Source organism: Hoplias malabaricus, chromosome Y, assembly GCF_029633855.1.
Source record: "Hoplias malabaricus isolate fHopMal1 chromosome Y, fHopMal1.hap1, whole genome shotgun sequence".
NCBI classification, from domain to species: domain Eukaryota; kingdom Metazoa; phylum Chordata; class Actinopteri; order Characiformes; family Erythrinidae; genus Hoplias; species Hoplias malabaricus.
This window is the reverse complement of record NC_089820.1, coordinates 57,259,858-57,280,262: the sequence shown is the minus strand read 5'-3', so window position 1 is coordinate 57,280,262 and position 20,405 is coordinate 57,259,858. Positions and strand designations below refer to the sequence as shown.

The 20,405-nt window shown below is 42.3% G+C and overlaps 2 protein-coding genes across 4 annotated transcripts; one reads left to right on the top strand and one right to left on the bottom strand.

Moving 5' to 3' along the window:
- The first annotated feature begins 639 nt into the window (after positions 1-639).
- LOC136678149 (dnaJ homolog subfamily A member 2) lies at positions 640-13,318 on the top strand. Its single transcript, XM_066656057.1, has 9 exons — positions 640-794; positions 3,285-3,344; positions 4,101-4,327; positions 4,987-5,067; positions 5,306-5,439; positions 6,681-6,877; positions 9,785-9,929; positions 11,436-11,563; positions 12,029-13,318. The coding sequence occupies exons 1-9, from the start codon at positions 717-719 to the stop codon at positions 12,215-12,217; spliced, it is 1,239 nt and encodes a 412-aa protein (XP_066512154.1). The 5' UTR covers positions 640-716; the 3' UTR covers positions 12,218-13,318.
- A 1,965-nt stretch (positions 13,319-15,283) lies between these two features.
- On the bottom strand, positions 15,284-20,189 carry LOC136679327 (borealin-2-like). Of its 3 annotated transcripts, none has more exons than XM_066657779.1 (10): positions 20,016-20,189; positions 18,735-18,866; positions 18,612-18,652; positions 18,211-18,262; positions 17,574-17,638; positions 17,450-17,499; positions 15,859-15,945; positions 15,710-15,782; positions 15,496-15,582; positions 15,284-15,408 (listed from the first exon to the last, which is right to left on the bottom strand). In XM_066657779.1, the coding sequence occupies exons 1-10, from the start codon at positions 20,134-20,136 to the stop codon at positions 15,358-15,360; spliced, it is 759 nt and encodes a 252-aa protein (XP_066513876.1). In that variant the 5' UTR covers positions 20,137-20,189; the 3' UTR covers positions 15,284-15,357. The 3 variants fall into 3 exon arrangements, with proteins under 3 accessions (XP_066513876.1, XP_066513878.1, XP_066513877.1); XM_066657781.1 differs by having other exon boundaries at positions 18,735-18,861; positions 20,016-20,137; XM_066657780.1 differs by lacking the exon at positions 20,016-20,189 and adding an exon at positions 19,319-19,417.
- Positions 20,190-20,405: the final 216 nt, after the last annotated feature.

Here is a 20,405-nt window from a genome sequence, read left to right as displayed (position 1 = left end):
TTTTGCTCCTGGGCTCTCCCTACAGTTGCAGAATGTAATTCACTTTTACAGCACTCTCCTGATATCACAGGGAAGTGGGGTGGTTTCCTACCCTTCTCCAAAAGTTACATGGTGCAGTTTCTATAGTACTGAGCCTGGGGTAGCAACACACACCTGGGGTACCCCCCCCCCATGTATATATAGATGCTCATTATTGTTTCTATGAAGTATTTAAAGGTACGCTATGTAATAATTTTACTTCAAGATTTCAGCTTCCCAATCATTGTGATGCTCCCCTGAGCTGTTAGGGAGAAAGAGCTTCAGCCATTGCTACTCCGTGCTCAGCACTGCAGAAACTGCACTATTTAACATTTAGATGGGGGTAATAGACCATCCCTCTCTCCATTAATTTCAGTGCAGTGCTGAAAAAGTCAAATACACTAGGGGGAGTCCCAAGAGCCAAAGACCAACGTTTTACCTAGAGTTCCTTTAAAGAGTTGAAATGGAGGCCAGTTTTAGGTCACTGCCTAAGTGTGCACTTCTAGGGAGGAAGACGATGATTAGAGCACGGCGGCGGCGCGCCTGCGCGTTCCCACTCCCCTCTCTCTCCCTCGTTCTCTCTCAACCTCTCTCGCCCACTCACCGCTCTCTCTCTTTTTCTCTCTCTGTGTATCTCTCGCCCCCTCTCTCTCTCTCTTTCTGTCCGCGTGCGGCTCTCCGCTCTTTCAGCGCGCACCATGGCTCACGTCGTCGACACGAAGCTGTATGATCTTCTCGGTGTTACTCCAAACGCTTCAGAGAACGAGCTCAAAAAGGTAACCACCGCGCGGGGATTACGACCCCCAACACCGGGGAGAGGAGCAGCGGTCAGCCGCGTTAGCTTAGCTCCAGAGTAGGTCTAGCTGCTGTGGCCTAACGGTGTTATTCGGCATTTGTGTCCACATTTTCCGTTCCACCTTAAATGGCGACTCCATGAAATGTACGAATATTTAATTAAGCCTTATATTGGCGACAGTACGGAGTGAAAAATAGTTGTATTTCAATATTCTGTTCCACCTTAAGCAGATGACTTTATAGGGTTGAATTTAGCAGTCTTTTAATCTTTCGTTCCACCTTAAATAAGCGAAACTTGCGTCAACTTCCTTTTTCAATAGCAATTTCCACCTTAAATATGGAAACATGTTATATGAGATGTATGTATGTAATCTGTCTGAAGCCAAGAGGTGAATCATTATATTCCACAATAAATGTGACTGTGAGGCTGAAATTAGTTGTGTTCGAATATTGTAATCCACTTTAAAAACAAGACTTGAGGATGTACTTAGCTAAATTAAAATACTCAATTCCACCTTAAATGAGCCCCTTTACGAGCCTACTGTTCGAACAATGCTTTCTCATTTTTAATCAGGCGAGTTTATTTCAGTGAGGCGTAAGTTAGCTCGGTTCCACCTTAAATGAGGGACAGGAGAGGGAAACTAACGTTAGTTAGCCTTCAGAATGTAACTGCCTCACCGTTTAAGGTGGATTGGGAAAGTCCTGTTACAAGCTCTCGACCTCAGTTAAGGTGGAACTGAGAGATCAGTGTTAATTGAAGTGTTATGGTTAACGATAAGTTGTTGTAGTTTGTCTCGTTCTTTTTAGAGCTTAACGGTCCGCGGCGGATCTCGACGCCCAAATCCTCTTCTCTAAATCGGTACATAGACGAATGACTCCCCGCTGAGGTGCTGACGGGCCTAGCGATAGCTGTTATGAAACAGTCTAAGCTCCTGCAGTAAAAAAAACAGCCTGTCATTTGCTCTACACTCACTGTTACAATCAAACTTCACGATTTTATTACTATTTGTTTTTTAAAAAGGAAGTCTATGTTTTTTTTTTTATTTGTAATTCGTTTTCTGTTGGTCTCGTTAGCACCAGCTGCTATTAGCGGGATTAGCTATCTTTGCTCTGGTGAGCTAGGCCCGAGATCTGTTTTTATTTGTTGTATCAGCTAAAGCAATAAAGCTACCTCCCTGTTTATACACTCATTGTTCATTTTGTCAGCTGATCACTGGTCATATAGGATCGTTTGGTAGATCTAAAATCAGACTGTGATCCATCTGTTGCTCTGCATGCGTTGTTGTCCTCCTTTCACCCTGTTACCAATGGTTAGGATCTCGCCAGAGCAGGTATGAGGTGGTGGATCATTCTCAGGAGTGACACTGACGTCGTGGTGGTGTGTTAGTCTGTGTTATGCTAATTTGAGTGGATCAGACACGGCAGTGCTGTTGGAGTTTGACGCCTCATTGTCACTGCTGGTCTGACTAATCAAACGTGAAATAAATTAAGTCTGAATATCAAGACTGTTAACAGAATTACCAGATATCTGTCAGTGGACGTCACAAATATTTCCACTATTAAATCAAGAATAAACTGCACTGTGGAATACATCTTTGTCAGGAACTTGCCGTCTTTGCTTCCTTCAACAAATATGTTTCTGGTTTGAAACCTTGGTGAGATTTGGAGCTTGTTTATGTAGCTTTTTCAAATGGAGCAACATTGCTAAAGTGAGGCATTTTCTCCCCCAGAGCAACACAGGGGAGTCTCTTCATGCGTTTGTTAAAAGCAGGACTGATTACTGTAATACCCTCTTAACAGGGCTTCCTAAGAAACCCGTATCCTTACGACGTACAAAACGCAGCAGCATCGTCTTATCACAAGCAGCGCTGAGATCACATCACTTCCATTCTCAAGGAACTCACAGTGACAAGGACACATGCCAATAACTGTTGAATTTAGAATCTCAATTCACCGCAAACAACGAGGATGCATCGGCTGTTGATACAGAAGTTTACTTCCTAAGAACATAATGTTCTTCCTTAGAATTAGTCCATTCTTCGTATTTCTGCTATTGAGAAACAGCTGATGGGTCTCTGCTTGTATTCACCGTGACCTGTCACAATAAATCTGTTATTGACCAGTCGTACAACATATGGCCATTTCCTCGCCATCGTTTTTGTGTACCTACATGTTTATTTACATTAGAATGAACCTCTCAAACATTTCAGCCAGTCTCACTGTATTCTGGTTTTCTCTGGTCTCTATTCTGGGGTTGATTTTAACAGTGGTTTTATTTGTTTTATGTGTTTTAATATTAACTCAGTTCCTCTTTTAATCAGATATTTCATGCCCTGAAATTTATTTTCATTGTATCATTAAATTTAAGCTGATTCCCACACACACCACATGTTGAATCTTAATATGCTTTGTTTTATGTGAAAATCCAAAATGTAGTTTGTGTCTAACCACCTCTTGCTTGGTTGTTTCAGGCGTACCGGAAATTAGCAAAAGAATATCACCCTGACAAGAACCCAAATGCTGGAGACAAGGTATGAAACCTCTCTTTTTTTAAAAGAAAGTGGACCATTCTGTTATAATTTTGAAATATTAACAAGTGGATTTCTTACAGGAAAAGGTTTCCTCCTTTAGAACTGCGGTGGAAACAGAAAATAACAGTAACATTTTATAAAACATGTTTTTCTTCATTCCAGTCAAGTGAAGTAGGAAACGCAGACTGTGATGAAAAGTGTAGTTTTGTAATTTGACAATTGCACTCTGTGAGTGTGGAAACCGTTTATTTACGACCTATAATATGCACTACAAAGACGTATGGAGACATTTGAGTTTCAGCCAATCACTTGCCACAGCAGTAAAATGAAACCAGCTTTTTGTCCTCCAACCTCTCGTCCTAATAATGTACATTCTGTGAGTTGTTTCCTGGTCTCCCGGGATACACACCAGCTACTAATGTGTCTGTTTCTTGTAATGTAGGTGGAAATAGTTGTTTTAGTTGTTGGTGAAGGAGGCCACATGTGTAAATGTATTAAGGTGCACATGTGCCTTTTTCAGAGACAGATTTGTTCACATTAAAGGCAGTTTAAAAACAGTTTACGTTTATGAACATGTACCTGTTGAGAAAGTCATATCCAATCTGAATAAAAAATCTGAACTAATTTGAGGCTTGAAATGTCTGTGAGCCTTTGTTGTGCAGTGCGTGTTAAACTTTTGTAATCCGACAAATCATTTGTGCTTCAGAAAAGAACAGAACCTCAGCGGATGATCTAAGTACTCTGTTTTGTTTTCAGTTTAAGGAGATCAGCTTTGCGTATGAAGTCCTGTCAAACCCAGAGAAGAAAGAGCTGTATGATCGTTATGGGGAGCAGGGGCTGCGGGAAGGGTGCGGAGGCGGCTCGGGAATGGACGACATTTTCTCCCACATTTTCGGCGGCGGCCTTTTCGGATTTATGGGCGGTCAGAGTCGCAGCCGGAATGGTGGACGGCGTAGAGGAGAAGATATGGTTCATCCTTTAAAGTAAGGATCAGAATCAATTTATCTGAACAATACTTTACACCTGTAAGTTCTGGGTTCTTGACGCACTCATGCGTGAGTGAAGAAGACACGATTACAGAATGTTTACAGCCTTAAATCTAAGGGTTTGCATAAAGAAGAATCAAGTGTTTGAAAAGAAACAGAAATAAAAACAACCACGTGAGCAGTCATTTACAGTACACCTGGGTACATATTAGGGCCGGCGACAGGTGATGTCACTGTTACACAGCTCCAGGATAAAAGTGGGTACAGAAAATGAATGAATGTGGAGTCCCTGCCAGATTTTACTTTGTTTTAAATTTAGATCAAAATGTTTAAAAATGTTTATTGGACTGTGTTCTTATTATTGAAGTTTACAAGGAAAAAAATACAGCTTTGGAGTTTTGGAAATTGTGCTCTTTCAACCGATGAGAATGTGTAAATGTAATTAATCTTTGATCCCTGCCGTAAAGTGGGAGTAATGAGAGTGTCATGAAATGAAGGTGTGGAACAGACGAGGGCTTTTATAACAAAAACAAGAGAGATGTCCTTGAGCGTCACCGCTGCACTCTTTTCCAAAGTCTTAGTAGAGACCTGTTTGTAAGTAATAAGGAAAGTGGGATTGTTTTCCGTGTCTAAAACCAACTTTTCTCTGTTTATAGAGTATCACTCGAAGACTTGTATAATGGCAAAACAACCAAATTACAGCTGAGCAAGAATGTTCTGTGTAGCACTTGTAATGGGTAAGTGATTCATGTCCTTGGTTTTGATTACAGAACGTAATAAAGTCTATATAATGTCTGGATTAACGTTTAAATGACAGATCTTACTGGTGACTATAAAGTATCCTGGCTAATCTGTGATGTACATGATGGAAAAGACTCGTTCGTTGTCATCATCTTTCCCACTTAATCCATTTCAGACTCGCGCTGGCTCAAGTTCAAAGTAAATTCATTCTCGTTTGTTCCTCTGTTTCTGCAGCCAGGGTGGAAAGAGTGGCGCAGTTCAGAAGTGTTCGACCTGTAGGGGGCGTGGTATGCGCATCATGATCAGACAGCTGGCTCCTGGCATGGTTCAACAGATGCAGTCTGTCTGTACTGACTGCAATGGGGAAGGTATGATACTCCTGTGAATCACAACCCATAGGTTATTGCTGTTTTCTCGGCTGGGGGTGAATCCAGCAGCTACGTAACAAGCTCTGCAGATCCTTGATGTTCATGTGAACACAGTGTATGATAATCACTTACACTAGAAGGCTAGCAACGTCAGTAAGGACCCACCCAGGTTACGGTCTGAAATATAGATTGTTCCCTAGAGCTGTAACATTTTTAAACACCACCTTTGCACACAAACATGTACCAAACAGCCCCACACTTCCTTAGATGAGGGCTGTGAATAATACATAGTCTATCCCATAATGCTCTCCAATGCTTGATTTTCCCAAATTACATATTACATATGTTTGAAAAAAATAAAATAAAATCTGCATGTTGCATTTTATCAATGTTTAAGAGTAATTGTAATTCACTAGGTGTTATCTATTTTACATTAGCTTTTTTCCCCTAAATACACTGCATTATGTTCAGCTTCATTGGTCTTTTAGTTATTTACCTCTCCTCAGATACTATTTTATTTGTACATGAATGTGTATAGGTGTGTGTGTGTGTATGTTTGTGTAGTTTTTAATAATAATACCGCTAGATTCTGGGAGTGTCTGAACATAATATATCTACAGTGTATCTATCTGGATATCCTTTGAATGGGTTCTGCTTACTTTTCATCAAAATGCATCCTCAGTCTTAACAGATGAGGTTCAATTTTACTTTCCCTCATACGTACACCACCGCGTTCATTTCAGTAACTGGCCGTATTCATGGTTTCTCTCCTGCTGCTCCCAGTGTGTTATACACTCTCAAAACTCAGGAATAAACATTTAAACTGGAATACAGATCCATCTCCGGTTTGAGAGATCTGGCAGTAAATCCGATCACTAAAACACATCTTAATGTCAGGTGCAAACAGGCTCATAGTGTTTTACGTTCTAAGTTATAGACATATCTTTAAAAAAGGCTATTTTTGCTACTTTTAAGGTGCAACCATTGCTGACACATGTCTTTAGCTGTGCACACACTGCTTGTTTCATCTCCATTGAAGAGCATGCGCAGTAGAATTAAGTCTGAGTGAATTTTTAGGTATTTTGTAAAGAGTGAATGAGGTGCTGAAAGTGTAGAGCTGACGTTCACTCTGAGGCACTTCCAGTGTCATAAAGAGATCTCTCTCTACTCAGAATTGTTGAATATTAGGTGCTTTCTGGCTTGACTGTGTTGTGTAACACCCAAATGCATGCGTTGTCCAGGTGAGGTGATCAGCGAGAAAGACCGCTGTAAAAAGTGTGAAGGGAAGAAGGTGGTGAAGGAGGTGAAGATTCTGGAGGTGCACGTGGACAAAGGCATGAAGCACGGACAGAAGATCACCTTTGGAGGAGAGGCAGACCAGGCACCAGGTGTGGAGCCTGGAGACATCGTCCTTGTCTTGCAAGAAAAGGAGAATGAGGTATGTGGTGTAACCCTTTGTGTCGGGCTAGAGTTTTCTCCACTGTGTTTTGCGTTTTTATTTGGACAGTAATTTGAGTGGTACTTGATTTAAACAACAGTCCATCTGAGATTTGGCCTTCGGTCTGTAACAGTAGGCACGGTTAATAGAGTTCATCTGGTGCGTAAATAGGTCCAAAACATGCCAAAATATTATTCATGTTATGCAGTTTTTGTATGGCAAAGCTCTAGAGGAGGTCTGGCCTTCTGTGAGGAAAAAGCACAGATTGCTGTGTGTCATGAGCATGGGGTGCTCTACTAGGGCCCGGCTGTTATTCGTCCTCCAACTTTTCTTCTGACTTCTGCTAATGAGGCCAGCTCTTATGTATCTTCTTATACTTTCTTACTGTTAAGTGATTAATTGCTCTCACCTGTGCAGGTAAGTACTTTACTGATGAATGCAGTGACTGACAGGTTTGATGGTGAATTTGCTCAAGTTCTTATAACAGCAGGGTTTTTGTGAATTGAGGATGAGAGAAAATGCAGTCACGGTTCACTGAATCTGTATCTATTTCTGTAAATGGGGTATTTCACAAAGCATGATTAATGTTAATTAGTTAAAGTTAAAGGGTAAATAAACCCCAAGTTCCTTTTTAATTGAATTAACAGCAGGATTGTTTGTCCTTTGGGGTACTACACGAACCTTGCTTAGTTCAGAAATATATTTCAGAGCTGTAACGAGGGGTAATTAAACAAATGACTTTGGTCAGTTCTGCCCCTGCCATCAGGTTTAAACCTGTTGTGATCACAGGTGATAAACCTCCGTGCAGAATTATGAAGGCATATAACTATGTGAAATTGCAAGCCCCCAAGCAGCATTCAAACTAAACATCCTCTTGCTCACGTCCTCTCAGTATTGGTCATGTCGCAGTTTTTATTGAAGCTTGGTAAACAACGCAGCACCGCCTCCGTTCACTGTGAATTACACAACAGCACATCACACTTAAGAGTATTTTTCACAGTTTAACTACAGCTCAAAATACACGAAGCTAGGACTTTAAATACCCTTTAAGTTTGGACATTGGGAGAATGGACATTTCAACTGGACAGTCCTCACATTTTAAGTTTTATGGCTAGGTGAGAAATCCTTATTTCTGAGGAAGTCCACTGATTATGTATTGTGCCTGTTTTAATGAGAATATCCAGCAATCGTTTCTCTGCAAATGAACAGTTTTACTTCCAATAACTCAAGAAAAAATGCTTTTTTTGAACATGTTAAACCCAAACCTGTTTGCAGCTGTGTTGATGGAAACCAGGGTTATATATGATCCATTAAGACCAGTGAGTGCATACGTTTTCCTAGTTTTGCTATAGATATTGCTTGTGATTATATATGAATTATGGGTCTGTCCCAACACCTAGTGAGCTGACTACGTAGACAGCTGTTTAAATAGACGGTGTTGTGACAGGCGTCTGTCCTAATGAGGCAGATTACTTAGACGCTGTAGTTAGAGAGCGATTGCATCATGGCTTGTTCCCGCCCACCGCACGCAACTGGTGTTTACTTACTTTAGTGGCTAACGTTGCCTCAGCTTTTCAGCTCAGTGGATTGTAGTTTTCCAAATTTTATTGTGATTTAAATTATTTTTGCTCGGGGGAGAAGAGCGAAATGGACGCGAGTTGTTGTGGGATTGCCTTCGTGGCTAAGGAAGGGTGCAATGCCGCCTTAAAATCAAATTAAGATATCTTAGTAGACAGCATAATGAGGTCTAAGAATCGGGACAGCCGACGTGTCAGGAGCGCCCACACTATGAGGTAAAATGCTCTCTACTTCGACAGCTCACTAGGTTTCGGGACAGACCCGTGTGTTTATAGCAAACAAATGTATAAAGACGTTTAGGCCTAAGACTTGTCTTGTGCATTATAAAGCACTCAGGAATCAGATGCTCGTTCAGAAACATGGCGAAACATTGTGAGGGACTTTTATCGCATTACTGTTTAGACATCTGGTTCCGGTCACCACTGTCCAATTCGGACTTGCTGGGTTTCTTTAGAACAGACTGTTTCATATCAGACCTCTCTCAGTGGCATGTTTGTTGGGGAGAGGCACATTTTCCACTGAGCCTCTGTGCTACTGTCACCTCCAGGTCTGCAAGCCTCTGAAACCCTCTTTAAAATAGCCTGCAGGTCATGGTGCTGACACAAGCTTTCATTTGGGGAAACTCAGGGGAGGGGTGGTGTCACTAAGACCACACTACTGTCATTGGCTCTTTAGTGGGCAGTATGGTCAGTAGTGAAGTTTGTTGTTTTTGGTTTCTGTTACCTATTTAAGACCAAGCCACACACCTTTACTATAAAAGAACCTGTTTACATGTTCGTGCTGTATTCCCTGAAGCTGTAGGTCTCGAGACTAAGACAAATTCATCTCTAAAATAAATGTTGTATGTCTCTCAATGTACATGTTGTAGTTTGATTAGTACAGACTGTAGTGCCTATGTTGCTCTGCATGCTTTGTTAGCCCCCTTTCACCCTGTTCTTCAATGCTCAGGACCCCAACAGAGCAGGTATGCTTTGGGTGGAGCATCATTGTCAGCACTGCCATGGTACTGATATGGTATTAGTGATGGGCTGATATGAGTGGACAGGCCCATGTTGGCTTGATTGAAGTGTTTATGGACTCCATGAGCACTGCTGTGTCTGATCCACTCCTACTGTAACACACACTATCTCCCATAGACTCTGAATAATGAAACTACTTGTGTGAACTGTGAAACCGAAAGTGGCTGCATGTCTCGCAAACCTGAGAACCGTCCCAAACCACAGCAGTGTGAAAGTGTGGAGCTGTTTCCGTGGACATGCTGTGATCTGGATTGCATTAGATAAGCTGACTTTTTTTCTCTCTCTCTCTCCTATGCTCTCTTCTCATTAGACTTTCAAAAGAGAAGGCCATGACTTGCACATGACCCATAAGATTGGCCTCGTTGAAGCACTTTGTGGGTTTCAGTTCACTCTGAAACATTTGGATGACAGACAGATCGTGGTGAAGTATCCAGCGGGCAAAGTCATCGAGCCAGGTGAGTCCTCTCTAGAGTCTTTAGCCCATCTTCATGCTTCTGCCTCACATCAGTACAGAGTCTATGCTTTCGCCTGCGCAAGTGGCACTTAACCACCTCTTACGTACAAGAAATCTGAACGAACGAAAGATCTACCAGCGTAAATTCCAGGCTTAGGCTTCTTAAAAAACAAAGTAAAATCAAACGGTTTACTGAGTTTGTTGATGTACAGCTGAGTGTTGGCTGTAGTGGTGCTCAGTGCCTGAAGCTGTCTGTAGGAGCTAAAAAAGGTGTTCTGACATGTTGTGCTACCTATTGATAACTATCCTACAGCAGCTCTGCGCTTGCTCAGACCAACCTGTTTTTTTTTTTTCATGGGAAATCTGTTTTCCTCCAGTGCATTATACAACCGTAGCTTACTGTTATTTACTTCAGCGTTCCAAAACTGTTAGTTGCTGAAACAAATGTAAAAAAAAAAAATACATTGTTTATCAATTTATCATCACTGTAAATACCTTTTAAAGACTCTTTCCCCTCATATGGGGCTTTAGACTGTGCATAACTCGTGCTTATAATTCTGTTGGGAGCATTTTCTAAAATATACTCTAAATATCCTACCTTTTATTTAGGCAGCTGTACTTATAAAAGTGAACAATGGTTGCACAGGACACCAGGGTATAGTGTGTTTCTCACTGTGTTGTAATTAGTGTAATATCTCCTGTTTTGAAGCTGTGTTGGCTCAGAGAGGGCAGAGACAGAGCAGCAGCACTATTGGTCAGGGACACAAATTTACCCGTCAGTATTCTGGGCCACAAACCCCGTGTGATCACGGCTTTATATGTTCTTGCTTAACTAGTTTGCGAACCACTGCGGATACAGAATCACACAGCTGTAGTAACGCTGAAACTGAAGCAGCCATGATCTATCATTTACGCTTATATAGCGCCTTTCTAGACACCCAAGTACGCTTTACAATCTACACTGCTCAGAACGCTCAATCCACACACACACTGGCGAGAAGCGGCAGCCAAACGCACAGCGTACTCTCGACCAGGAACGACCGTCCACCTGGAGGACTGCATCGGGCACTAGGGGTTCACCCGGGACAGAGCGCCAATCCATATCTGGGCACACACACATTCACTCACACAAACAGACATTCATTCACACACCAGGGCATTTTTATTAGAGAAGCCAATTCACCTACCCTCCATGTTTTTGGACTGTTGGTGGAAACCCGAGACCCCAGAGGAAAGCCACGCAGACACGGGGAGAACATGGAAACTCCACCCAGGTGGGACTTGTACCCAAGATTTCAGTGCCGAGAGGCGAACATGCTCACCACTAAGCCACCGTGCCACCATGATCTGTTGCAATCCCCTTGGCGATAGAATGGTTGTACCATTATGGAGTACCTATGCTGAACTTTTGTTGTAGATTTTACACAGAAGCACAAATAAGCCTTTAGCGTCCCTGTCCTCTGTGCCTGGTCTCTGTGAAAGTTAAGTGTTGTCATGTCTCTTGCAGGTTCTGTCAGAGTGGTGAGAGGAGAGGGCATGCCACAGTATCGTAACCCCTTTGAGAAAGGCGACCTGTTCATCAAGTTTGACGTGCAGTTCCCAGACAACAACTGGATTAGCCCAGAGAAACTAGCAGTAAGTCTTTTCACAATCTGTATATTGTGTATTTGACAAAGCAGTTTTTAAAAGAGGTGCAGCTTTAATGTAAAATGGTGTAGAACATCAAATATATTAGTTACCCACATTTTTAACTGCTGTGTTTATTAATCAGCCTCAAACTGCTACCCCGGGAGTGTTTATTGTGTGAGGGGTGGCGGTGCTTAACACGATGCACTTTTCTTGTTCTGAAACCTGGGGACTTGCTAAAAACAGGAGACAATTGGATGGATGGGCAGAGATGGGTATGGCATGTGTGGAGAGAGATTAAACTTTATTCTGACCATGAGAACTGTATAAATTAACAGTGTGTAGGATTACAAATCATTTGAAGCAGGGGAAAAAAGGGGGAAATAGTATTTAAAAATGTAGGGGAGGGAAAAGAGTGAATTCAAAAGGTGGTTCCAGCTCTGAGCTCTTTTTTTTTTTTCTGTCTGTGTGTAGGAACTGGAGGATTTGCTGCCCACACGCTCAGAGGCTCCTGTTGTAACCGGAGAGACAGAGGAAGTGGATCTGCAGGACTACGATATCAGTCAGAGCTCCTCGAGCGGACATCGCCGCGAAGCCTATAACGACAGCTCTGATGAAGAGGGTGGGCACCATGGCCCCGGGGTGCAGTGTGCTCATCAGTAAGCTCCACCATGCTGCAGGATGCAAAGGTTTGGGACTCCCTGGTCTGGTGACCTGTTTTGTTTGATTGATTTAAAAGCTAAGCCTAAAATATTTTCACTTAGAATATCAACAAAACAGGTCATTTGACCGGCAGAGGGCGCCTGGGCTTTTGCATACGACCGTTCCGATTTGTCTGGCTCCAGAACAGGAACAAAGAAAATGTTCTAGTTGCACAACATTAAAAAAAAAAAAGGGTTTTCTTCTTTTTCTTCTGATCTGATTGGGGTCTGCCTTAAAACCAATGAGAAATAACACAACCTATAATCAGCTGCCTCTCCCCACCACCCTCTAAACACACACCGAGTTGGTCTGCCCATCACACTCAGGCCACGTGTACAGGCAAACCCACATCTGACAGGGAGGAAAAGAGAAACGGTAACTTCTCTTTTACTTGTTGTGTAAGTTTTGCATTTTTTTTTTTTTTTTTCCTTTTTTCGTTTTTGTTATTGTTGTTGTCATAGTATTTAGATTTAATTTAAAACTAACCACGACATGCAGTTTTGGCCTTGGACTCTAGCCCTTTTTATTTGGGAAGAGTGAGCTGTGAGAAAGTGAGTAAAAAAGGTCCTTCAAATAAAAAAAAAAAATCAATACAAAAAACAAAAAAAAAACAAAAAAAACACACACCTTTGGGACATTTATCAACATCACATTTTTAGGTTTGTATGTATCTGTGCTTGATTTTTACCACTTTTCTTTGTAGATTTTTACTTTTGGTTTTCCTTTCTATTATATTTTAAGAGAATTGGAACAAGAGACTACAACATTGTGTATAAAATTAAAGTGATTGTCATTTAAGCTTCTTCAGCTGCTGTCACATGCCAAGTGTGATTTATTATAAACTAGTTGATCTAAAATAAATCAGTTGCCTGTATCTGTTTCCAGCCCAGGTGCATGTTTGGGAAAGCTTTCTCCCTGCACTGAGTATAAACAACCACTTTCAGAGTGAGTGGGAATCATAAGCGCGAGGCGAAAGGAAAGCAGTTGTAGGCTTATAACTTCTGTGAAATATAAAGTTTATGAAGTTGTTAAATAAAATATTCAGTATCTCTTCAAAAGCAATTTAACCTTTTCCTTTTTTTAAGCACCTTCATCCTTCAGAGCATGAGTTTGGAGAGAGGGGGGAAACAAAGGTCACATGCTTCCAGAGAGAGGCACACTGCATGATCCATTAATGCCATTAAACCCTTATAATGCCTTGTGAATAAAAATACTGAGCGGGACCGGCTGACCTTGACTAATATTCAGGACGCAGATATTGAAATGACGACCTGTGTTTCTACAGGATCAGTGACTAAAACGCCCCATCCTTATATCTATAGGAAGGACATCAGTGAATAGAAGCAGTGACATCTGCGATTGTGGGGATATGCCGTTTTTTTTTTTTAAGGTGGAACAGTGTGTTTTGGTGGAAAAAACAAGTTTGAACTTTACTGAACATTTCCGCCTTAAGTGATGCGAAACAGTACACGTACAGGGGTTGGACAATGAAAGTGAAACACCTGTCATTGTAGTGTGGGTTGTTTCAGGGCTAAACTGGAGCAGTCTGGGGGCCATGTGCATCCAATGGTTCAAACACTGTGTCCTCTCTCTCTTCAGTTTCAGATCTGTTCAGAATTCATAGAAAAACAATGACCCCCAGCATCACAAACGTGTCTTTGATGTACATTTTCCACATTTATTCAGTGCACACAGATCTATGAATACGCAGTTCATAGCATTCACCCGCAGCTTGAAAGCCCCGCCCCCTGAGTTGCCTGATTGTAGTTTTGTGGTGTAAGAAGAATCCCTGTTTGTCTGAATCTGTCTTAAGAACAATATTATGAGAGTGGAAATGCTCAGCCAAGGCACTGACCACCTATTCACTCCGGGTGTTTATTCTAGTGAATAAACCACAGCACACACACACAAAGTTAAACACTTGATTTTCACTGGAGTGGGTCTTTAATCTTTCCAAATACACGTTATTTTAAGCAGTTAATGTGGCTCATTTTTAAAGGTCTTTACAAAGTTAAATACAGCATTTATACCTCAAGTGCCATTAGTCGAGATTGGAGTTAAAATGAATGACTAGATTTGGATATTTATGGTTGTCATTAAAACGTGAGAAACGGCCGAAATGAACGTTAAAATCTCTTTTTAAACAATAGACTTCAAGAGGCTCTACCATGGTGTAAAACTGCTAAGAGTGCCTTTAAAAGATACTAAAAAGGACAACCAGTGCTTTTGTCCATGTTGTATCAGCATTTACACTGACACCTAGTGCCCTGGATTCTGTATTACACCTCTTTTAAACATCCAGTAATTCCAGGTAGGCTCCAGACCCACCACGACCCTTAATTGTCTGTGAGGAGTGTGGTGTGTTCTCCCTGTGTCTGCGTGGGTTTCCTCCGGGCGGGTGTCTGTGAGGAGTGTGGTGTGTTCTCCCTGTGTCTGCGTGGGTTTCCTCCGCGTGACTGTCTGTGAGGAGTGTGGTGTGATCTCCCTGTGTCTGCGTGGGTTTCCTCCGGGTGACTGACTGTGAGGAGTGTGGTGTGTTCTCCCTGTCTGCGCGTGGGTTTCCTCCGGGTGCTCCGGTTTCCTCCCACAGTCCAAAAACACATGTTGGTAGGTGGATTGGAGACTCAAGTGTCCGTAGGTGTGAATGAATGTCGCACTGTGTGAAGGACTAGCGCCCCCCTCCAGGGTGTGTTTCCACCTTGCATCCAGTGATTCTGGATAGGCTCCAGACCCACCACGACCCTGAATTGGATAAGAGTTACAGACTTTCTTCAGTGGAGATCCTCACAAATGTGTTCATTTCCAAAAGCCAGGATTTATGAGTTTGGCCCCTGAACATAAGCCCAGGTATTGCTTTGAGGAATACCCCTCACGGACTGGAGGGTGAAGTGTATGATTTGAAAGTAAATGTCATTTGTAAACTTTTAAAACGGAGAAAATAATTCATTTTTCCATGTAATGGGCCCTTAAAACAAAGTCAAGGTTCTACAAGTGGAGACTGTTCACAGAAGAGCACCCAAGTGAAGGCAGAAAACCTGATGTAAATATTTATTTATACTTGAAAACATTTAAAACATGAGCGTTCTTCAGACAGAGCCACGTCACTGAGTTTGATTCATCTTAACCTTGTTGCAGAGGTACTCCATCAGTTCCTGAAAGGCATTCAATTTCAAGCTGCTTCATAAACTTTAAAAGTGCAAAGTGTGGACATTTGTGTTTCTTCCTCAAACGCTACTGACCTTGATCTTCTGCATCTGGCATAAAGCTAAATCATCCAGAAGCTCCAGTTTAACTTGATCTTTGTTCTCCTCAGACAGAAGCAGGGTCTACGAGGGAGACAGGAACAGCAGAAAGTCACTCTCCAAAGAAAACCATGCATCTCCATTTTCTCTAACTTTAGCAGATGCACCATCAGAACAAGACAAGGGATACATCTGCACTGTGTCCGCTCACCTCTCCATGAGACGTTGTAATCAAAGCTGTGGCGTTCCCTGAGAGGTCTTCGCTAAGTGACCGACTCACTGATCTGCAACAAATATGAAACAGGGACTCAAAACGTCTGAGAACAACCAACCATCCTGTACTTAAAGATCCCACCTCACCTGGCTTTCCACCCAGACACGAGCGCCTGGTCACTGAGCTTCACCACTCTGCTGTTTGTTCTTGTCGAGTTGATGGTCGAGGCACTTCTGCCAGAGAAGGAAACATTAAGGACGTTAAAAAACAGGGAAATTACTTTTTTCAAATATTAGTAAAACGCCACACAGGGATATCCCTAATTTTTCTATAACCGAGTACGCCATCCTGTGTTTCTCTAAAGTGTTAAATCAGTACAACCTCATTTACATATACAGGGGGTCCTTGACTTATGACGTTGATCCGTTCCTACGTCGCAAACCGATTTTCAGTGTAAGTTGGAACATACTGTAAGCACTGATCCTATCCCAACACCTATCCTCCTCGGTCCTGAGCCGCGTAACCGTGTATTCTTCCGCCGCGCACACCAAACACGAAAGTTCACGTTACGACGTTTACGACGCAAAACCACGTAAGGCGAATGCTTTATACAGTAAATGGGAGATGTGTCGTAACCACGAAACATCGTAACTCAGGACTGACGTAACCCGAGGACCTCCTGTAGATAGGTACATATTCTGTACCATTATTAGGGAACTGTACCTTTTTCTCTTATAACTGTAGGTTTTAAAAATGTGTTGATTTCCTATGCCCCATTTTGTCTCCAGTATTCTTTAAATTTTACACAGCTGTATTATGAAAGATTAGAAACACCCCCCTCTCCTTCAGGAGATAAGAATGTAATGTACCTTTCGTGAACAAAACTGGACTTTAACACCTCTGCTGTACCTTTAAAGATACATTAGTTTGTACTTAGTGACCAATAATGTACCTCCACTGTACCTTTCTGATGGCCAAGTACAGCATCTGAGACACGTCTTATGGTGTGTTCCTGGTGTCCAGTGTTTAGTACCCAACAAAGGTGATCTAAGGAAGGACAACCACCGACACAGCGACAGTCATGGCCTCCCAAGGCTGACTAATGTGCGAGTCCGTGTGGTCTGATCCCACCGAAGAACTACAGAGTTAAAAGTCCTGAGAGAAAGGTGGCTCATGTCCAGCGTGACCAGGTCTGATGAATGAAGCTCTCCTCTAGACACTGTGGCTGGCCTGGTGTGTGCAGCACTGACCTGGGAAGAAGGTGGTACCTGGACACTAGTAATAAAGCAAGCTGGTGGTCATCTGGGTGACGTTCTGCTGGGAAACCTTGGGTACCGTTTTTCATGTGGATGTTTGGACACGACCCCCCACAATAAAGTGTTGTAAACAGAAGTATCCCCGAGTGCCGACAGCCTGTTCCAACAGGATAATGTCCTCTGGCACTCATTTTACACAGAGGAACACTTCATTGTGTTGACTTGAGGCCTTCAAATTCCTCAGATCTCTGATCAAGCGTCTGTGGGACGGCTTTAAAAAAAACCCAAGCCCTTATGCCTTACAGGACGTAAAGAATCAACCGCCAGATACTAGGAGACCTTCTGAAGTCAGGTGGAGTTCATGTCTCAGCACGTTGGAGTGGTTATGGTGGCATAAGGAGGACTTGCACAACAGCAGGCAGGTGGTTTATAATGATTACAAAACCTTATTCACAAGGACCCGCAACTACACAAGACTTACCTGAGATTTCCGGTGCTGTTACTGTTCTGCATTTTCTTCCTGACTGGTCTCTGTAACAAGAACTGGAGTCAGACGTGATTCTGCCGGAGAATCAACGAAAAAGGCATCAGGAATCATTTCATACCTTTGTGCCTTCCTCCGTTTTAATCGGTCCTGTTTTCTGTAGAGCTGCTGAGGTACTGGTCTTTCCTGTGGGAGAAGTGTGAGAAGAGTTTACACAAGAACAAGTCAAATTTCACCAGAAGGAATGTGAAACACCCAGAAAGAAAACATTTAACAGCAAGGGTTTACTTTGTGAAAAATGGCTCCAATAGCAGGCTCTGATTAATTAAATAACCCATTGGTCTCTTATTTGTGCTTAATATGACAATAATAAGTCAAATCATGTCCGCCTCCCAGCGCTGGGATCTGGGGTTCTAGTCTCATCTGGGTGGAGTTTCCATGTTCTCCGCGTCTGCATACGTTTCCTCCCACAATCCAAAAAACACAGGTGGCTTCTGTAATAACTGAGTGAATGAATGTGTGCATCCCCAGATATGGATTGGCACCCTGTCCTCATTGAAACCCCAGTGCCCGATGCAGTCTTCCAGGTGGACAGTCGTTCCTGGTCTCACCAGTGTGTGTGTGGATCGAGTGTTGAAGTGAATGCCGTTCTGAGCCGTGTTCATTCTAAAGCACCCTTGGGTTTCTAGGAAGGCGCTGTGTAAGTGAAACCAAAAAGTTGAGTTTGTTAAGTTTAGGGTGGAGCATGGAGCACTCACCTTTTTTGCTTGGTTTCCTGCTGAGAGGCCTGCTGATGTCCGGAGATGCAGACTGCAACATGGACACGTGAAGTAAATAAATAAATTAATTTAAAAACGAGTAAAACACATGGGGATTCAAATAACGTCAGACCAAACAGGGACAGTGTCACTGATGTAAAGCACTGAACCCTGTGAAGGGTGAGACTGTGAATTACAAGTTGCACCACATCTAACATAAAACCAGAGCTAAACAGATGCTCACGAGTGTTCCCTGAGACGTACAGGAGCTTTAAGGAGGAGGGAATCACTCTGTAGCACTTGAGAGTAGATGAGAAAAATAAACCGTTTTGGAAAGACCCTGGGAATTAAGAGACGACTCCCACCTCCTTCCCCCAAACGATGAGAAAACCAGGACTTACAGCGATGGCCATGGTGACTTCCCCAACAGAAGATTCCTGAGCTGAAACACAGCCATCATCAACATCGTGGTCAACTACATCACATTCAAACGACAAAAGGCTTCAGGGGTGTGGGGACCATACCGTTCATCATATCCTTTATCAGTGTGGTGTGGAGCGACTGAGGCACCTTCATCAATTCTATCTTAAAAGCCCTGTCCACTGTGGCCAGCAGCTTTTCCACTTTGGCCTCCATTTCATTGATGCGCTCCTGTGCTGTTGAGAGACAGAGGAAGAGAAGCAGCTCAGAGGTTTGGTTAATTGCTTCAGAGTATGATCTGGAGTAACATTATCTCTCTGGCAGCTGGAAAAGACAGAGGAATAATGTTGTTGTATCCCACAGTTGATTTAATAGCTTTGTTTCTAGCATTATTTTCTCTTCAACTTTCTACTGTATGTAAAGTAATTAATTCTACTGCCTCAAAATGTCTGGCATCTTACTGTTTCACAAATTGCCAGATCTTTAAGCTTCAGAGAAACAGAACTATGCTTCTTCCACTAGTTGTTGGTACAAGTTTAATATTTAAGAATATTCCAGGGTAACAATCGACTGATGCAAATAGAATTAAGCAAATTCTTTACTCTTTCAGAAGAGAATAAAAATGAATGAATGAATGAATGAATACAACAAAAGTGTGAACTATGCTGATGTATCAAGCTCCACTGACCACTCAGAAGCACTTTGTAGTTCTACTATTACAGACTGGCCCATCTGTTGCTCTGCATACTTGGTTTGATGTCTCCCAAGGTGTGTTCAAGTCTAAGTCTAAAGCTGAAAGAAACTAAATTAATGTGGTTCCTGGCTGAATCCCAAACTGCTCCAGACTCCCTACAGAGTGCACATCAAGGGTCTTCAGACCATGTATTATTTAGTGCACAATGTCCCTACTGGACACACAGATATATATATATATATATATATATATATATATATATATATATATGTACACACACGTGTACAATGAGATTAATAATATTAGTGAAATATAAAATATAAAACACTAAGAATAAGTTAAATAAATAAAGTAAAATGGTGCAAAACAGTGCAGAAGAGGATTTCTATACAGTTACAAAATACTATAAAAAAACAAATGGTGTTATATATACACATAGTTATTGCACATAAGCATAAGACAAATGTGACTCAGGAATGATATATATCCAGAGAGCCACAACACAGACACGTGAGCCCAGTTTGTGCCACTTTTTGAACCAATTTTGGGCCAGTCATTGCTCTCTGGGTATTGTTTCCCTCAGACAGTGCACTGTGTGGGGACTAGGGTCGTTTGGGACTGACCCCTTAGTGTCGGGTGTGAAATGGAAATGTGCCCTTAACAAATTAAAGAGTAAAACATTTGCTCAGACCCTCTTTCCGGAACTGCTGGATGAACAGCAACTTCCTCTTCCTGAGTTTGTCCACCCCGTGCTGTCCCTCAAACTGAGAGTCGACACTGTTACTCATTTTACGCCCTTTCCGCGCAGCCATGTTTGAAGACGACCAAATTTACATTCACCGCCGAGTCTCTCACTTTAATAACCCTGCGTCTCCAGCAGAATCAGAGGCGGAGGATGGAAGTGACTTAATTAGCAACACCTGCTCAGTCATGGGGAGTCAACTCTTAAAGAGTCGGTTCCTCGACTCCACAGTGTCAGTGTGTGAGCTCATACTTTAACGCTCAGTAAACTGGAGTCGGCTTGACTCTTTTCACAAAGACGTGTCATATATCAGTTTGAATTACAACGTCTCTAAAATGT